Genomic DNA, 13,044 nt, shown 5'->3' with positions numbered 1-13,044 from the left:
TGATGATGTCAAACATGATTTACATTTAAAAGAATAATCACCAAGCAAACTGATAGCACCAAGCTAGTAGGAGGAGATGAATGTATCCAGGAAAGCCCAAGACAAATTAGAAAGACAAAATAAGTGAGGATGTGCTATAACTGAACTAAATAATCGGTAAGGGCATATTAATGGATGTATTTTGAATGCCATCCCTTAAAACAGAAACTACATCCAGCACCCATTAAACATGGACAAAAATTATCTGTATATTTGCCCACAAAAGAAACCTCAATACATTGAAAAAGAAAGAAATAATAGTGACTTCATTTCTTTCTTTCTCTTTTTTTTGGACGCACCAAGCAGCTTGCGGGATCTTAGTTCCCTGACCAGGGTTTGAACCCGTGCCCTCAGCAGTGAAAGCGCGGAGTCCTAACCACTGGACTGCCAGGGAATTCCTGTGACTTCATTTTCTGACCATAATACAATGCAAATAGAAATTAACAACATACAGAAATAAAGACCCTCCAAGCCAAAACAGCATAGCAGACATACCGGATATGCAAAAACTTTCTCAAAAACAACTCTTGAGTCAAAGAAATCAAAACCACAAATTGAAACTATCTAGAAAATAATAATAGAAACATTTCTGTGGTGAAAACTACTGGCTGCCTTCCCAATGTCCATTCTCGTCTCTCTTTTTACCAACAGAACATTGATTTTGAGAGTGTCAATGACCAGCTTAAAAAACCCGTATTTCCCAACCCCTTCTTGTAGGTGGGGGTGGCCATAAGATTAAGCTCTCACCAATAAGATGCAAGGGATTATTGGTGGGTGGGGCTTCCAAGAACGCTCCTTAAGAAGGTTGCCGCATCTGGTATATGTGATGCTGGATCAGCTATCTTGTAATCATAAGGTATCTAATACATGCTAAAAGTAGATGAGTAGAAAGATAAAAGAGGTGTTCCTCAAAAATATCCTGGCATCCATTCCAGCTTGGACTTCCTATCTCCGGGAGAAAAATATCCTAACTCTTAAGTTGCTATTTTGGGTCTGTTTGTTAGGCACCAATGCAATTCCTAACTGACAGTCACATATCACAATTTATGGACTGTAATAAAAGAATGAAAATAAACAAATGAAGCATGCAAGTCAAGAAATTGGAAACATGACATGGATGGACCTACAGACTGTCATACCGAGTGAAGTAAGTCAGAAAGAGAAAAACAAATATCGTATATTAACGCATGTATGTGAAATCTAGAAAAAGGTATGGATGAACTGGTTTGCAAGGCAGAAATAGAGACACAGATGTAGAGAAAAAAACGTATGGACACTAAGGGGGAAAGTGTGTGCGGGGTGGTGGTGGGATGAATTGGGAGATTGGGATTGACATGTATACCCTAATATGTATAAAATAGATAACTAATAAGAACCTGCTGTATAAAAAAATTTTTTTAATTCAAAAATTCAAAAAAAAAGAAATTGGAAACAATAAAGGGAAGCAGAAGGAAATAATAATGATCAAACTAGACCTCAATAAATTAGAAAATTTAAAAAAATGATAAATCTGAGAGCTAGTTCTTTAGGGGAACAACAATTTAAAAAAATATGTAGACATATTTTACCTGCATAATCAAGAAATAGGTGAAGAAAGCTCAGATAAAACTAGATAATGAGAAATAGAAACAGAGGAGATGAAATGATTTATACATTGCAAAATTCTGTGCAAATAAATTTGAAAATATGGATCAAATAGATGATTTTCTTGGAAAATACGCTACCAGACTGACTCCAGAATAGAAAGGAAACTCAAAAAGTCTGCTAACAGTGAAAGAAATGTGACAGGTGTTTTCTGTGACCAGTTGTTTCTGTTTTTCTTGCATCTCTGTGGCTATTGGAGTTTTTCAGAGTGACAGAAGTGAATTTCTGGTGAGAGAACCTCAGAGTGTGGGGTGGCCTGGACAGCCTGCTTGGTGATATGTATGCAATCTCTGACAGGGTGGCCACACACCAGAACGGGTGAAGGCAGTGATTCTTGGTATTAGGACCCATCACAAAATAAACAGCCCTGAGTCTTCAGGTTTTTCATAAAATTTTTCAGGTCCTTAAGTTACTTGAACTGTTTTTTTTTTTTTTATGATTTTTTTTTCAATTAAAAAAAATTTATTTATTTATTTATTTATGGCTGTGTTGAGTCTTAGTTGCTGCGCGGCTTTCTCTAGTTGCGGTGAGTGTGGGCTTCTGTTCGTTGCGGTGCACGTGCTTCTCACTGCGGTGGCTTCTCGTTGCGGAGCACGGGCTCTAGGCGCGCGGGCTTCAGTAGTTGTGGCGGGTGGGCTCAGTAGTTGTGGCTCGTGGGCTCTAGAGCACAGGCTCAGTAGTTGTGGTGCACGGGCTTAGTTGCTCCACGGCATGTGGGATCTTCCCTGACCGGGGATCGAACCCGTGTCCCCTGCATTGGCAGGTGGATTCTTAACCGCTGCGCCACCAGGGAAGTCCCAACTTGAACTTTTTGGTTAAAAAAAAGAATTGAAAACTATTTTTAATCACTTACTCTCATTGTCGGTCTCACAAACAACTGCTTCCTTAAAGTAAAAATGTTTTAAACATTATAGCCAAATAAATAATGATAAAGATTTCAAAGCAGGGTTGTGCATAAAGAAGCTTGAAAGGGTTTTGACAAGAAAATAAACAGTTTAGAAAAAAAGAAAAATGGTAAGCATCAGAACGCCTTAGCTCTTAATTATTTTCTTGGAAAAGTACCTTGTTCTCAAATGCTGGTAAACTGGAACATCCTATTGGTTAAAAATAAATAGCATAAAGGGTGAGGAAATGAACTAAGGAAAAAACAAGGCAACCAGCACAGCCCGTCAGCTAGAAACAATAATTAAGCTCTACCAAAGGCGTTAGGTCATTTGGCCAGTCATCTACCCTAAGGCCAGGGTTCAAGCTCAGTGTTGACAAACACCACAGTCACGTGGGCCCACAGGCATCCAGAAAGGCCTGTTTGGACGAGCATTTGGTTCTGAAGTGTCCTTGCTCTTTCAAGTGTTTGGTTTTCCCTGAACTTTGAAGTCTACCCTCATAATCTTCATTTAAACAGATGTAATTTTAACTTAATGTCCCCTTTTTACCCCCAATTTTCCCTGGTAGTGAACAACAGTGAACCATGGAGCTGTATTTCGGTGAATATCAACATGTGCAGCAGGAATACGGTGTCCATCTGAGACTCGCAAGTGATGAAACCAAAAAATCAAGGAATTCCCAGCACGCTAAGGCAGGCTCCTACGGTGTCAGTATTCGGGTCCAGGGGATTGATGGCCACCCCTACATAGTCCTCAATAACACAGAGCGGTGTCTGGCAGGCACATCTTTTTCTGAAGACGGGCCATCATTTCCGTCTCCAGTGACAAGTAACCTGCCTCTCCATTCCAGCAATGGATCTGTGCTCGAGGAGAACAGTGCAGAAGAACTGCAGCTGCCCGAAAACCCATATGCCCCGCCCGGCCCAGTAAGAAACCTGAAACAGCCCTCTCTCTTTGAGGGCAAGAATGGAGTTCTAGATCACAAAGGCGAAGCGATGAAGCCATCCCCCGTGCTGAACTTTCAGAGGCATCCAGAGCTTTTACAGCCCTATGATCCTGAAAAGAATGAGTTGAACTTACAAAATCACCAGCCTCCTGAGAGTAACTGGCTAAAAGCTTTCGCAGAAGAAGGGACCAACAGTAAGAAGGCTTGGACTTGCTCGCCCAAACCTAGCCATTCCCAGCCGACCAGACCTCCCTCGGAAGACCCGGCCAGATCCAGCGTGACGGCCATTCGACTGTGCAGCTCCGTGGTCATCGATGACCCCAAGAAGCAGACCTCGGTGTGCGTGAACGTTCAGAGCTGCAGCAAGGAGGGGCTGGCAGAGGAGGCCCTTGCCCCTAGCGGGAGGCCCCTACCCACCCACCCGGAAGCCAAGAAAACCAGGCCCGACGTGCTTCCGTTCCGGCGCCAGGACTCAGCCGGGCCCGTGCTGGACGGAGCCCGGTCCCGGAGATCCTCCTCATCGTCCGCAACTCCCACTTCGGCCAACTCTTTGTACAGATTTTTACTCGATGACCAAGAATGTGCCATCCATGCCGACAATGTGAACCGTCATGAAAACAGAAGGTATATCCCCTTCTTGCCCGGAACTGGACGGGATATTGATACGGGGTCGATTCCTGGCGTGGATCAGTTAATTGAAAAATTTGACCAAAAACCTGGGCTGCAGAGAAGAGGCAGGTCTGGGAAGCGAAACAGGATCAACCCAGAAGACAGGAAAAGGTCCCGAAGCGTGGATAGTGCATTTCCTTTCGGCCTCCAAGGGAACTCGGAGTACCTGACCGAATTCAGCAGGAACCTGGGCAAGTCCAGCGAACACCTGCTGCGGCCGTCGCAGGTGTGCCCGCAGAGGGCGCAGGCGCAGGAGCACCGGGGGAGGCAGGGCGGAGGGCGCGCCTTCGCCAGGCTGCAGGGAGCCCAGCCCAGGCCACCCCTGCAGAACAAAGATGGGAAAGTTCCAGAAAACAAAGGTGGTCAGGAAAGTCCGACTGGGCGCACATCCTCCCTCCCAGCACAGACTAAGAAGGGGGAGGAAATCAAAACAGCCACCGCTACGTTGATGTTACAGAATCGGGCGCTAGCAACTTCCCCGGACTCAGGTACCAAGAGGATTTCTGTGAAGACATTTACTTCCACCTCAAATACTCAGGTAATACTGGTTTGTTCCTTCTGAGTGATATATCAATACATTCTGGCTGTAGGAATACATATCTTCCATCCTGAGTCAGTAATTGCACCATCTTGAATCAGTAATATTTTTTAGAGTTTTCCCCCTAGCAGTAGATTATGACCTACTGCTAATCGCTTGGTTTTCTAAGTAAATTCAAGTACCACTAGATTCCTGTTGTGTTCTTGTTTGTAAAGTAACTTGTCAAACACTATAGAGAGGCTCGATTTTTCTTTTCGTGTATGTGTAAAATCTGAAAGTATGCAGAATTTGTTTCCAAAACAAGAGGCTCCGTACTTAGGTTTATTTAGATGTATTAATTTTCCTCATGACATTGAGTGACTGGATTAATTTCTGTCCTGAGAAATTAGGCTAATCCTAATTTAGGTTTATCCTGAAGTGATGGAATTTATTGAAGTGGTCCAGTTAGTGTTTTGGTAGTAACAGTAAAAAAATAATGATAATGATAAAAATGATACTAAGGTTGGTAAGTGCCAGGCACTCTTTGTTATGTATTATAGGATCGCACCAACCCTATGAAGGTAGGTACTATTAACTTCTATTTACAGGCGAGAAAATTGAGGTGAGGAAAAGTTAAGTAACTTGCCCAAGGTTACAGAGCTACTAAGTGGTGGAACCAGTTGTAATGAGCATCCTTACCTGAGGAATCCTTTCTGGGAAGCAGGAATGTGTTTGGAAGCTTCTGCTGTGGGGTTGTGCCTTCTTCTTGGAAGCATCATCCTGTGATCTAATAACAGACATTGTGTTCCAGGCCACACCGGATCTGTTAAAAGGCCAGCAAGAACTCACTCAGCAAACCAATGAGGAGACGGCCAAGCAGATACTTTACAATTACCTCAAAGAAGGGTTAGTGATTTTCCTTCAGGGAGCAAAGTATTGTCCTTCCTGGTGGGCCTCTTAATTTTCTTTTCTGAGACCTTGTGTTTTACCCTCCCTTCCTGCCCTGTGTGAGCCATTTCAGGGTGCAGACTCCATGGCTGGAGTTGTCATAACAGCATTTAAGTCTTGGGTGGAGGAAGGTGAAGAGGAGGGGAAGGAAGTGTGGGGAAGAACATCCTACTTTAAAAGTTAAAAATGAATATGTTTTTAAAATGATTCTTTACTGTTTCAGAAACAAATTCAAAGATAGGAAGAATGTCTACTATTCAGTTTTGAACTGAGTCTGTCGTCGCCTTGAGTTTGTCCGTATGCACACAGGGGTAATCGATCGTCCCTTATTAGAAGTTACAAATAAAATACCTCCTCCCCTCCCCAGAGTTGACATTGGCCGGGAGCCCCTGCTTCCATTATTTTTAAAGCATGTATGAGTCATTTAAAAGCAGTGCTTTCCACTTACTTATCTGGGAGGATGAGTTTGAATAATCTGGTTTTCAGTCCTTACTTAGATACCAACTGAGCTGGAATTCTAGGCCAGGAATTTGAAGTTTCTGTTTCAGTTCTCTCATCAGATATGATTAAAAAGAAGAAAAGCTTTATAGTCTGACATGACTGAAAGTCACTTGGCAAATACTCACTGGTATCAGAACACTTCATAGTTTTATATAGTGCCTTACAAGTTTCAGTCAGTAATATAGAGCTGACAGAATCATTCAAAATATAAGATAGGGGCTCTTTTGAAATAAAAAGAAAAGTAAAGAGATTCTTCTAGCTAAGAACTAATTATTAGTGTCTTTCTGTGAAGGGTTTTACCATGAGAAGATTAAGGTAGAAGAACTTCAAACATTTAAAATTCTTTCTCTACATTCTTTTATTTTTTTGGCCCATTATTTATTGAGAGACTGGTGAGACAGACTTTAGTGGGAGGCACCTATTTAAGGAAACTTACTTAAAAATTTTTTTCCCTGGGCTTCCCTGGTGGCGCCCGTGGTTAAGAATCCGCCTGCCAATGCAGCGGACACGGGTTCGAGTCCTGGTCCGGGAAGATCCCACATGCTGTGGAGCAACTAAGCCCGTGTGCCACAGCTACTGAGCCTGCGCTCTAGAGCCCGCGAGCCACAACTACTGAAGCCCAGGAGCCACAACTACTGAAGCCTGTGCGCCTAAGAGCCTGTGCTCTGCAACAAGAGAAGCCACCGCAATGAGAAGCCGGCGCTCCACAACGAAGAGGAGCCCCTGCTCCCCGCAGCTAGAGAAAGCCCGCGTGCAGCAACTAAGAGCCAAAGCAGCCAAAAATAAATAAATAAAATAAATAAATTTTAAAAAAAAAGAAAGAAAATAAGGGGAGAGATCCCTCTCCATTTAAAAAAAAATTTTTTTTTTCCTAAGTGCCAGGTATGTGTGATAGAAGGTGTGGGTAGTCCTTAATAGAACTTTATCTGACCATTACCTATGAAAGTCTAGACAAAGGGCAGCTGTGTTGACAACCTTGGCTTGGGGGATTTATTTTTTTAAACAAAGGCTAAAACAAGTTAAGATCACGGTGGATCATTCCTAGCGTGACACACATACAGGAGAGATTCCTTGTTGGAGTGAATATACGTCATTTGAATCAGGCAAGCAACAAATTACTAAATTTTTATTGGATGTTATCTCCAAGCTTATTTAGAATGTGCTTGTGTCTCTTTCACATGTTTGGAAATGGGAAGCCCTCTCCCAAATCGGGTGGTAACATTGAACAATTTATTTGGAGAAAAACACACCGTCTATCCTGCCCTCCTCACACTGGTTGTGTCTGCAGCCTTAATTAATTCACACCTCTTGCGATTTATCTTCTTAAAGGGCTTGCTGTTTGTGTGTCGTGGCACATAGAATAGTCTGAGGCCAACGGTTGTGTCCTCATTGTTTTTTTTCCAGAAGCACCGATAATGATGATGCTACTAAGAGGAAGGTCAACCTGGTCTTTGAGAAAATCCAGACTTTGAAGTCTCGAGCAGCAGGGAGCACGCAAGGAAATAATCAAGTAAGGCGAAGCTTTGTATTTTGTAGAGGGCATTTCACGTGGAACCTGGCAAACAAATTGCTTTCTTCAGTCTGTACTTCTGGTTACAGTAGTTAGTGGGAAGTTTCCTGAGTAGTAAGCAGTACCGAAGATGGAACAGCATGTTTTAAATATTGCTAATTTGCACCCTGCCTTTTTTCTAGAAAGGTTTTAAGAAATTTTATTTTTTAAAAAATCTATAAAATATAACAGGATGAAACAATAGGTGGTAAAATTTAGAAAGGGAAAAGAAGAATAGGAAGAATGAAATGAAGCATGGGATGGAGAGCCCTCGTGTCATCGTAGGCAGGTTTGAAGAGTAAGTATGAACGGGCGTGGACCCAAGTTCTCAAACTTCAGAGACTAAGAAATAAGAGAATCAAACTAGAGAATATGGAAGAGAGACTGGTGGGCTGACCAGCGTGGCCCGAAGGGAAAGGAAGGAGTAGAGTGGGGCTAAATTCTTTTTTAAAAAACTGCCTGTGTAATTTATTGTACTGAATTTTAGTTGGGACTTGGAGATTTTTTGTTAAAGGAGGAGTCATCCCCTATTTGATGAACATGTACTATATGCTGGACATACCTTGTGCCATGAAAGGAAGCAGCATTTAAGAGGGACGACTAAAATCTTGTCCCTCAATTCTATGCCACCTTGAATGCCGCATTTCTTGCTTGGGCATCTTTCCTTTTCCCTTCTGGGGGGAATTCTGCACTGGAAGGAAAGAAGATACCCAGAGGCAGGTAACAGGGAGTTGGTCTATTGCTTCTTTTTTAACTTTGGAAACATATGAATAAAGGATATTTATAGGCATCAACTACCCTTTTTTCTCTACCATTCCATATTCCCCTTGCACTCAGTTAACCCATGACTGCTGCTCTGGCATCAAATAAAAACATTTTTCAATTTATCCGTAGAAATAATATTTAAAATGTATAAACATATTTTATTATATATCTTTGTATAGATGTATTTTATTATATATTATGTATTTATATTATATTTATAAATATATAAAATATTTTTATATATGCACACACACACAGTTCCCACTGGGGAACCTTTAAATTATACACCTTGCTTATAGGCAGGTTTCAGGAACTCTACACAATTTTTTAAATTGGGTTAGGATTTTTTTTTGCTAAATCTCTTAAATCCAAATCATCACCATTACTGTTGCTTTGCATTAACCTGCATATTCTCCTGCAGAATGCATCCTTTGGTCTTGATGTTAAGATTGTCACTGTGGTTCCAGACTAGGGTATCCAGCCTAAACTGGGGAAGTTGGGGTAGCCCTTCTGGAGTCGATAACACTAATGATGTCTCAAGAGATCATAGAATTCTCCCAGAGAGGGGAAGGCAGGGCATTCTAGGTAGAGGAAACAGGACAAAAAACATAAACTATAAAGAGGTGTGTGCTTGCCATGTTTAGGGGATAGAGGTAATGTAGTGTAGCTGGAGAAGAGAGCTAGGATATGGGGACCAGGCACCAGGTAGGCAGGACCTTGTAGATCATGTCAATTTTCATTTCAGGCCAAAGGTGATAGGCTTCCACTGATGGACTTTAAACAGCAATGAGTAGTGTCGTATTTATAAAAATTCATTTCTTTGTAGTTTTTGGAGAGAGGTAAGATTAGAGGACGGGAGACCAGTTAGGCAGCTACTGCTTCTTAATCAAGCCAGAGATGATGAGACGATGAACTTAGGCTCTTAGACTTCTGGCTCTGATCACAGTGCCGTGACTGCTTAATTGCCCACATTTCTCTACTCCCCTCCTCTCTCACTTTATGAATCTGATTATTTGCTGGCAAAGGTTTTGGAGTTTTATATTTTGGTGTCAGTTAAGTGACTTCGTGCAAGAGAACCCTCTCCCTTAATGGGCTAAGACCATATTGGAATGCCACGAAGCAGGCAGTTTTTGTTAGGGAAAGAACAATCTACAGTTTCCCTCCTTGGGTTAGATTTACACTTCTAAGATAGATTGTTCTCATTTTGCCTAAGAAAATTGGAAGTGCTGTGTTTCTGTTGACTGTTGGTTTCTGGTCTGCTTCATAGGAGTAGATGAGGAAGTACCTCATTCTAAGTTCATGCGTGACTCACACCTGGATTCAGGTGCATGAGAGCCAAGACACTGCCTTTTCTGGTTTTGATTTCTGCTTTTACCTTTTCCCCTCCCTTTTAGTTGTAGTTTTCTAACCACTTTGCTGTAGGATTTTAGCCAAATCCTTTTGAGAGTGTCATCCTGTTGTTAATGTTCATGCAAGAAAAAAATAAAGCATCTTGAACATTTAACTTAGGATATTTTTGCAATTAATCGTAGGCTTCTAATTCTTCATCTGAAGTCAAAGATCTCTTGGAACAGAAAAACAAGTTGACTACAGAAGTGGCTGAACTTCAGAGACAGCTTCAACTAGAAGTCAAGGTATCTGATTTTTCTTTATGCTATTTTATTCTGTTCCATCTTGATTGATAAAGAATATTTTAAGTACCTTGGGTTGCCCAAGTGAAGTGAAAACAAATTTTTTTCCCAAAAGAAACATTCTTCCCATTGCTGAGCAAATTCCTGTATATTTAGTTCCTGCTGCCCAAAGAACTTTTTTTTTTAAGTAACCAAAGCACATAGAGAATGTTGGCTTTGACAGAGTAATAGAAACGCTGTTGGATTCAGACAGGCAAATTGGAAACTAAATGTATATAAAACATCTGGACTAAGTAATAGAAAGAGCAGAATGTGATTTAGCTGTGTTTGTGTTTCTCTTTTAGAAGTATTACAATTCATTAAGTGTTTAGTGTTCTTTCTAGATGCGAACTCCCATGTCTTTATTACATAGTTCCATCAAGTTGTTTAATAATCTAAGTGCGGAGACATGGAGTCCATCAGAGATTAGAAGGAGGCTTCAGTGGGATGACATTAATGTACCGTGGAGGTACTTTAACATCACATATTCTTATTAGAATCAGCAGAACATCAAAGAAGAGAGAGACAGAGTGAAAGCAAACTTAGAAGCACTCCAAAGTCAACATGAAAGCAAGGTAGAAGAGAATGCCGAGCTGCAGCGGCGGCTGGAGGGAAGTGAAGGGGAGCTCCGGAGACACCTGGAGGAGTAAGTTCTGGCCCAGAGCCTGTGCCCTTCCTGGTTTCCTGCAACAATGGAGCCAGACACTTTTTTTAAATTTTTTTAAATTAATTAATTAATTAATTTTTGGCTGGATTGGGTCTTCATTGCTGCGTGCGCGCTTTTTCTGTTTTAATCCAACAGTTATTGTTGCGGCGAGCGGGGGCTACTCTTTGTTGCGGTGCGCGGGCTTCTCATTGCGGTGGCTTCTCTTGTTGTGGAGCACGGGCTGTAGGTGCGCGGGCTTCAGTAGTTGTGGCACACAGGCTCAGTAGTTGTGGCTCACAGGCTCTAGAGCTCAGGCTCAGTAGTTATGGTGCACGGGCTTATTTGCTCCGAGGCATGTGTGATCTTGCTGGACCGGGCTCGAACCCGTGTCCCCTTCATTGGCAGGTGGATTCTTAACCACTGCGCCACCAGGGAAGCTGAAGCCGGATCCTTTTTGTCCGTTTAATTCTGCCCAACCTTCCAAATCTTTATAGGGCCGCTGACCCTTCCTTTTCTCCCTCTTATTCTTATAAAATTATAAAACTGGTGACGTGTAGACTGGTAAGCAGAATGAATTTAATAATTTAAAAATTCTTTGTGTACCTCGAAGGATATTTGTAAAGTTTCAGCCCTTAGAGTAGATCTCAGAGCAGTCAAGTGAGAAGCAAGGAATACTGAGTGGTGATATCTAAGGACAGATCTCAAAGAGCCTAGGCCCAGTCTCTAAAAAGCATGTGTCACATGACCTCCACAGTCTCCCACGTTCTGAATTTTGTCCTGGATAGTGCTGACCAATTTTGTGACCAGTGCTTATATACTCCTTTTGGGTCTTCAGAGAAGGAAAGACAAGCCCAAGATGGCCCTGCCATCATGTTGTGTTAAAATCTGTGACAAGAGGATTTGAAACCAGGGTGTGAAAATGGATGGTGCCATGAAGCCCACTGGCCATGACAGAAGCCTTAAGTGAGAGGTTAAGCAGGAGTGAAATCTAGAGGGAAATTCAAGAAAAACAGGACATTATATCATAAAAGCATTTGATTACTTTTGCCATTTTGATGGTGTAGTGTTTGCTTTTCAAACATTCTTAGAGGTTAATTTAAGAAAAGAGGTTGGTAAGAAAAAAATCAAAATTTAGAGTGCAGTAAAGACTTTACAAAATAAAAGGTAGAATAGTTGTGAGTTCCATTTAGAGCAGAGGTTGGCAAACTTTTTCTGTCAGATAGTAAATGCTTTAGGGTTTATGGGCCGTATGGTCTTTGTTGGAACTGTTCAATTCTGCCATTGTATTGTGCAAACGCCATAAACAATACATAAATGAATGAGCATGGCTGTGTTCCAGTAAAACTTTATTTACAAAAGCAGGCAGTGGGCCAGATTGGCTCATGGGCCATAATTTGCTAACTCTCCTGGTCTAGAGTACTGGGGATGGGGTGGGGTAGGCTGGTAGGGAGTGGGGTGGCTTTAATGAAAACATTTATCATAAAAGTTGTGCTCTTTTTCCTGATTCCTTATCTTCTATGTCCAAATTCTAGTACCCTGTGATCTCCTTTTGGGGAGGAAATGTCACTGTATAACCTTTCCCATTACATTGGTTTGCGTTCTCACTTGTTTTCTTGTTGGGCACATTAGACTGTAGACATGAGTTCTTACCAGTGCCTTTCTGGTTTGTGATTTTCTGTTCAGTGCAGAACAGAAAATGGGAGGCTCCTTGGGGATTTAGATGACTCTGCTTGATGATCTGAAGCTCTGAAAGCAGACTGGATGAAAATAAGCAGAGGCCAGGAGAAACTCGCTCATGGGCTTCCTTTCCTTCCAGGCTGTTCCAGGTGAAGATGGAACGAGAACAGCACCAGACTGAGATCAGGGATCTCCAGGACCAGCTCTCAGAAATGCATGATGAATTGGACAGTGCTAAACAATCCGAGGACAGGGAGAAGGGGGCTCTGATTGAGGTAAGCGGGGCTGGGGTCAGGTGACAAGAGAGGCCCCGTCTGCCTGGACAGTATGGGATGGGTGGGGGAACTGGGAGCCATACTCTGTTGCGTGTTTGTTCTACCTGCCCCTATGTTCCCTTCTGTGAGAGCATCATATGCAATAGTTTGTCTTAGGAAAATTTTCCGCCATACAGAAAAATAGAATAATGTGTTAACTGCCGTAGAGTCCCAATCCAAATCCAACAGTTATCAACATGTTGCCATATTTACTCCATTTTTTTCTTCTCTCCATCCATTCATTTTTCTTTTTTTTCATTCATCTTTCATCATTC

The 13,044-nt window shown here is 42.0% G+C and overlaps 1 protein-coding gene across 2 annotated transcripts in view; it reads left to right on the top strand.

The window, feature by feature from the left end:
• CGNL1 (cingulin like 1) overlaps positions 1 to 13,044 on the top strand; it is a 151,996-nt gene that overhangs the window by 50,529 nt on the left and 88,423 nt on the right. For both annotated transcript variants that reach the window (XM_061180284.1, XM_061180285.1), the window contains 6 exons: positions 3,136 to 4,720; positions 5,511 to 5,605; positions 7,553 to 7,658; positions 9,995 to 10,096; positions 10,630 to 10,778; positions 12,595 to 12,730. In XM_061180284.1, the coding sequence (XP_061036267.1) occupies positions 3,152 to 4,720; positions 5,511 to 5,605; positions 7,553 to 7,658; positions 9,995 to 10,096; positions 10,630 to 10,778; positions 12,595 to 12,730 (2,157 nt within the window). In that variant the 5' untranslated portion in view covers positions 3,136 to 3,151. The remainder of the gene's footprint in view (positions 1 to 3,135; positions 4,721 to 5,510; positions 5,606 to 7,552; positions 7,659 to 9,994; positions 10,097 to 10,629; positions 10,779 to 12,594; positions 12,731 to 13,044) is intronic.

Source organism: Eubalaena glacialis, chromosome 2 (assembly GCF_028564815.1).
Source record: "Eubalaena glacialis isolate mEubGla1 chromosome 2, mEubGla1.1.hap2.+ XY, whole genome shotgun sequence".
Taxonomy (NCBI): domain Eukaryota; kingdom Metazoa; phylum Chordata; class Mammalia; order Artiodactyla; family Balaenidae; genus Eubalaena; species Eubalaena glacialis.
The sequence above is the reverse complement of the archived record's forward strand: the minus strand, read 5'-3'. Positions and strand labels throughout refer to the sequence as shown.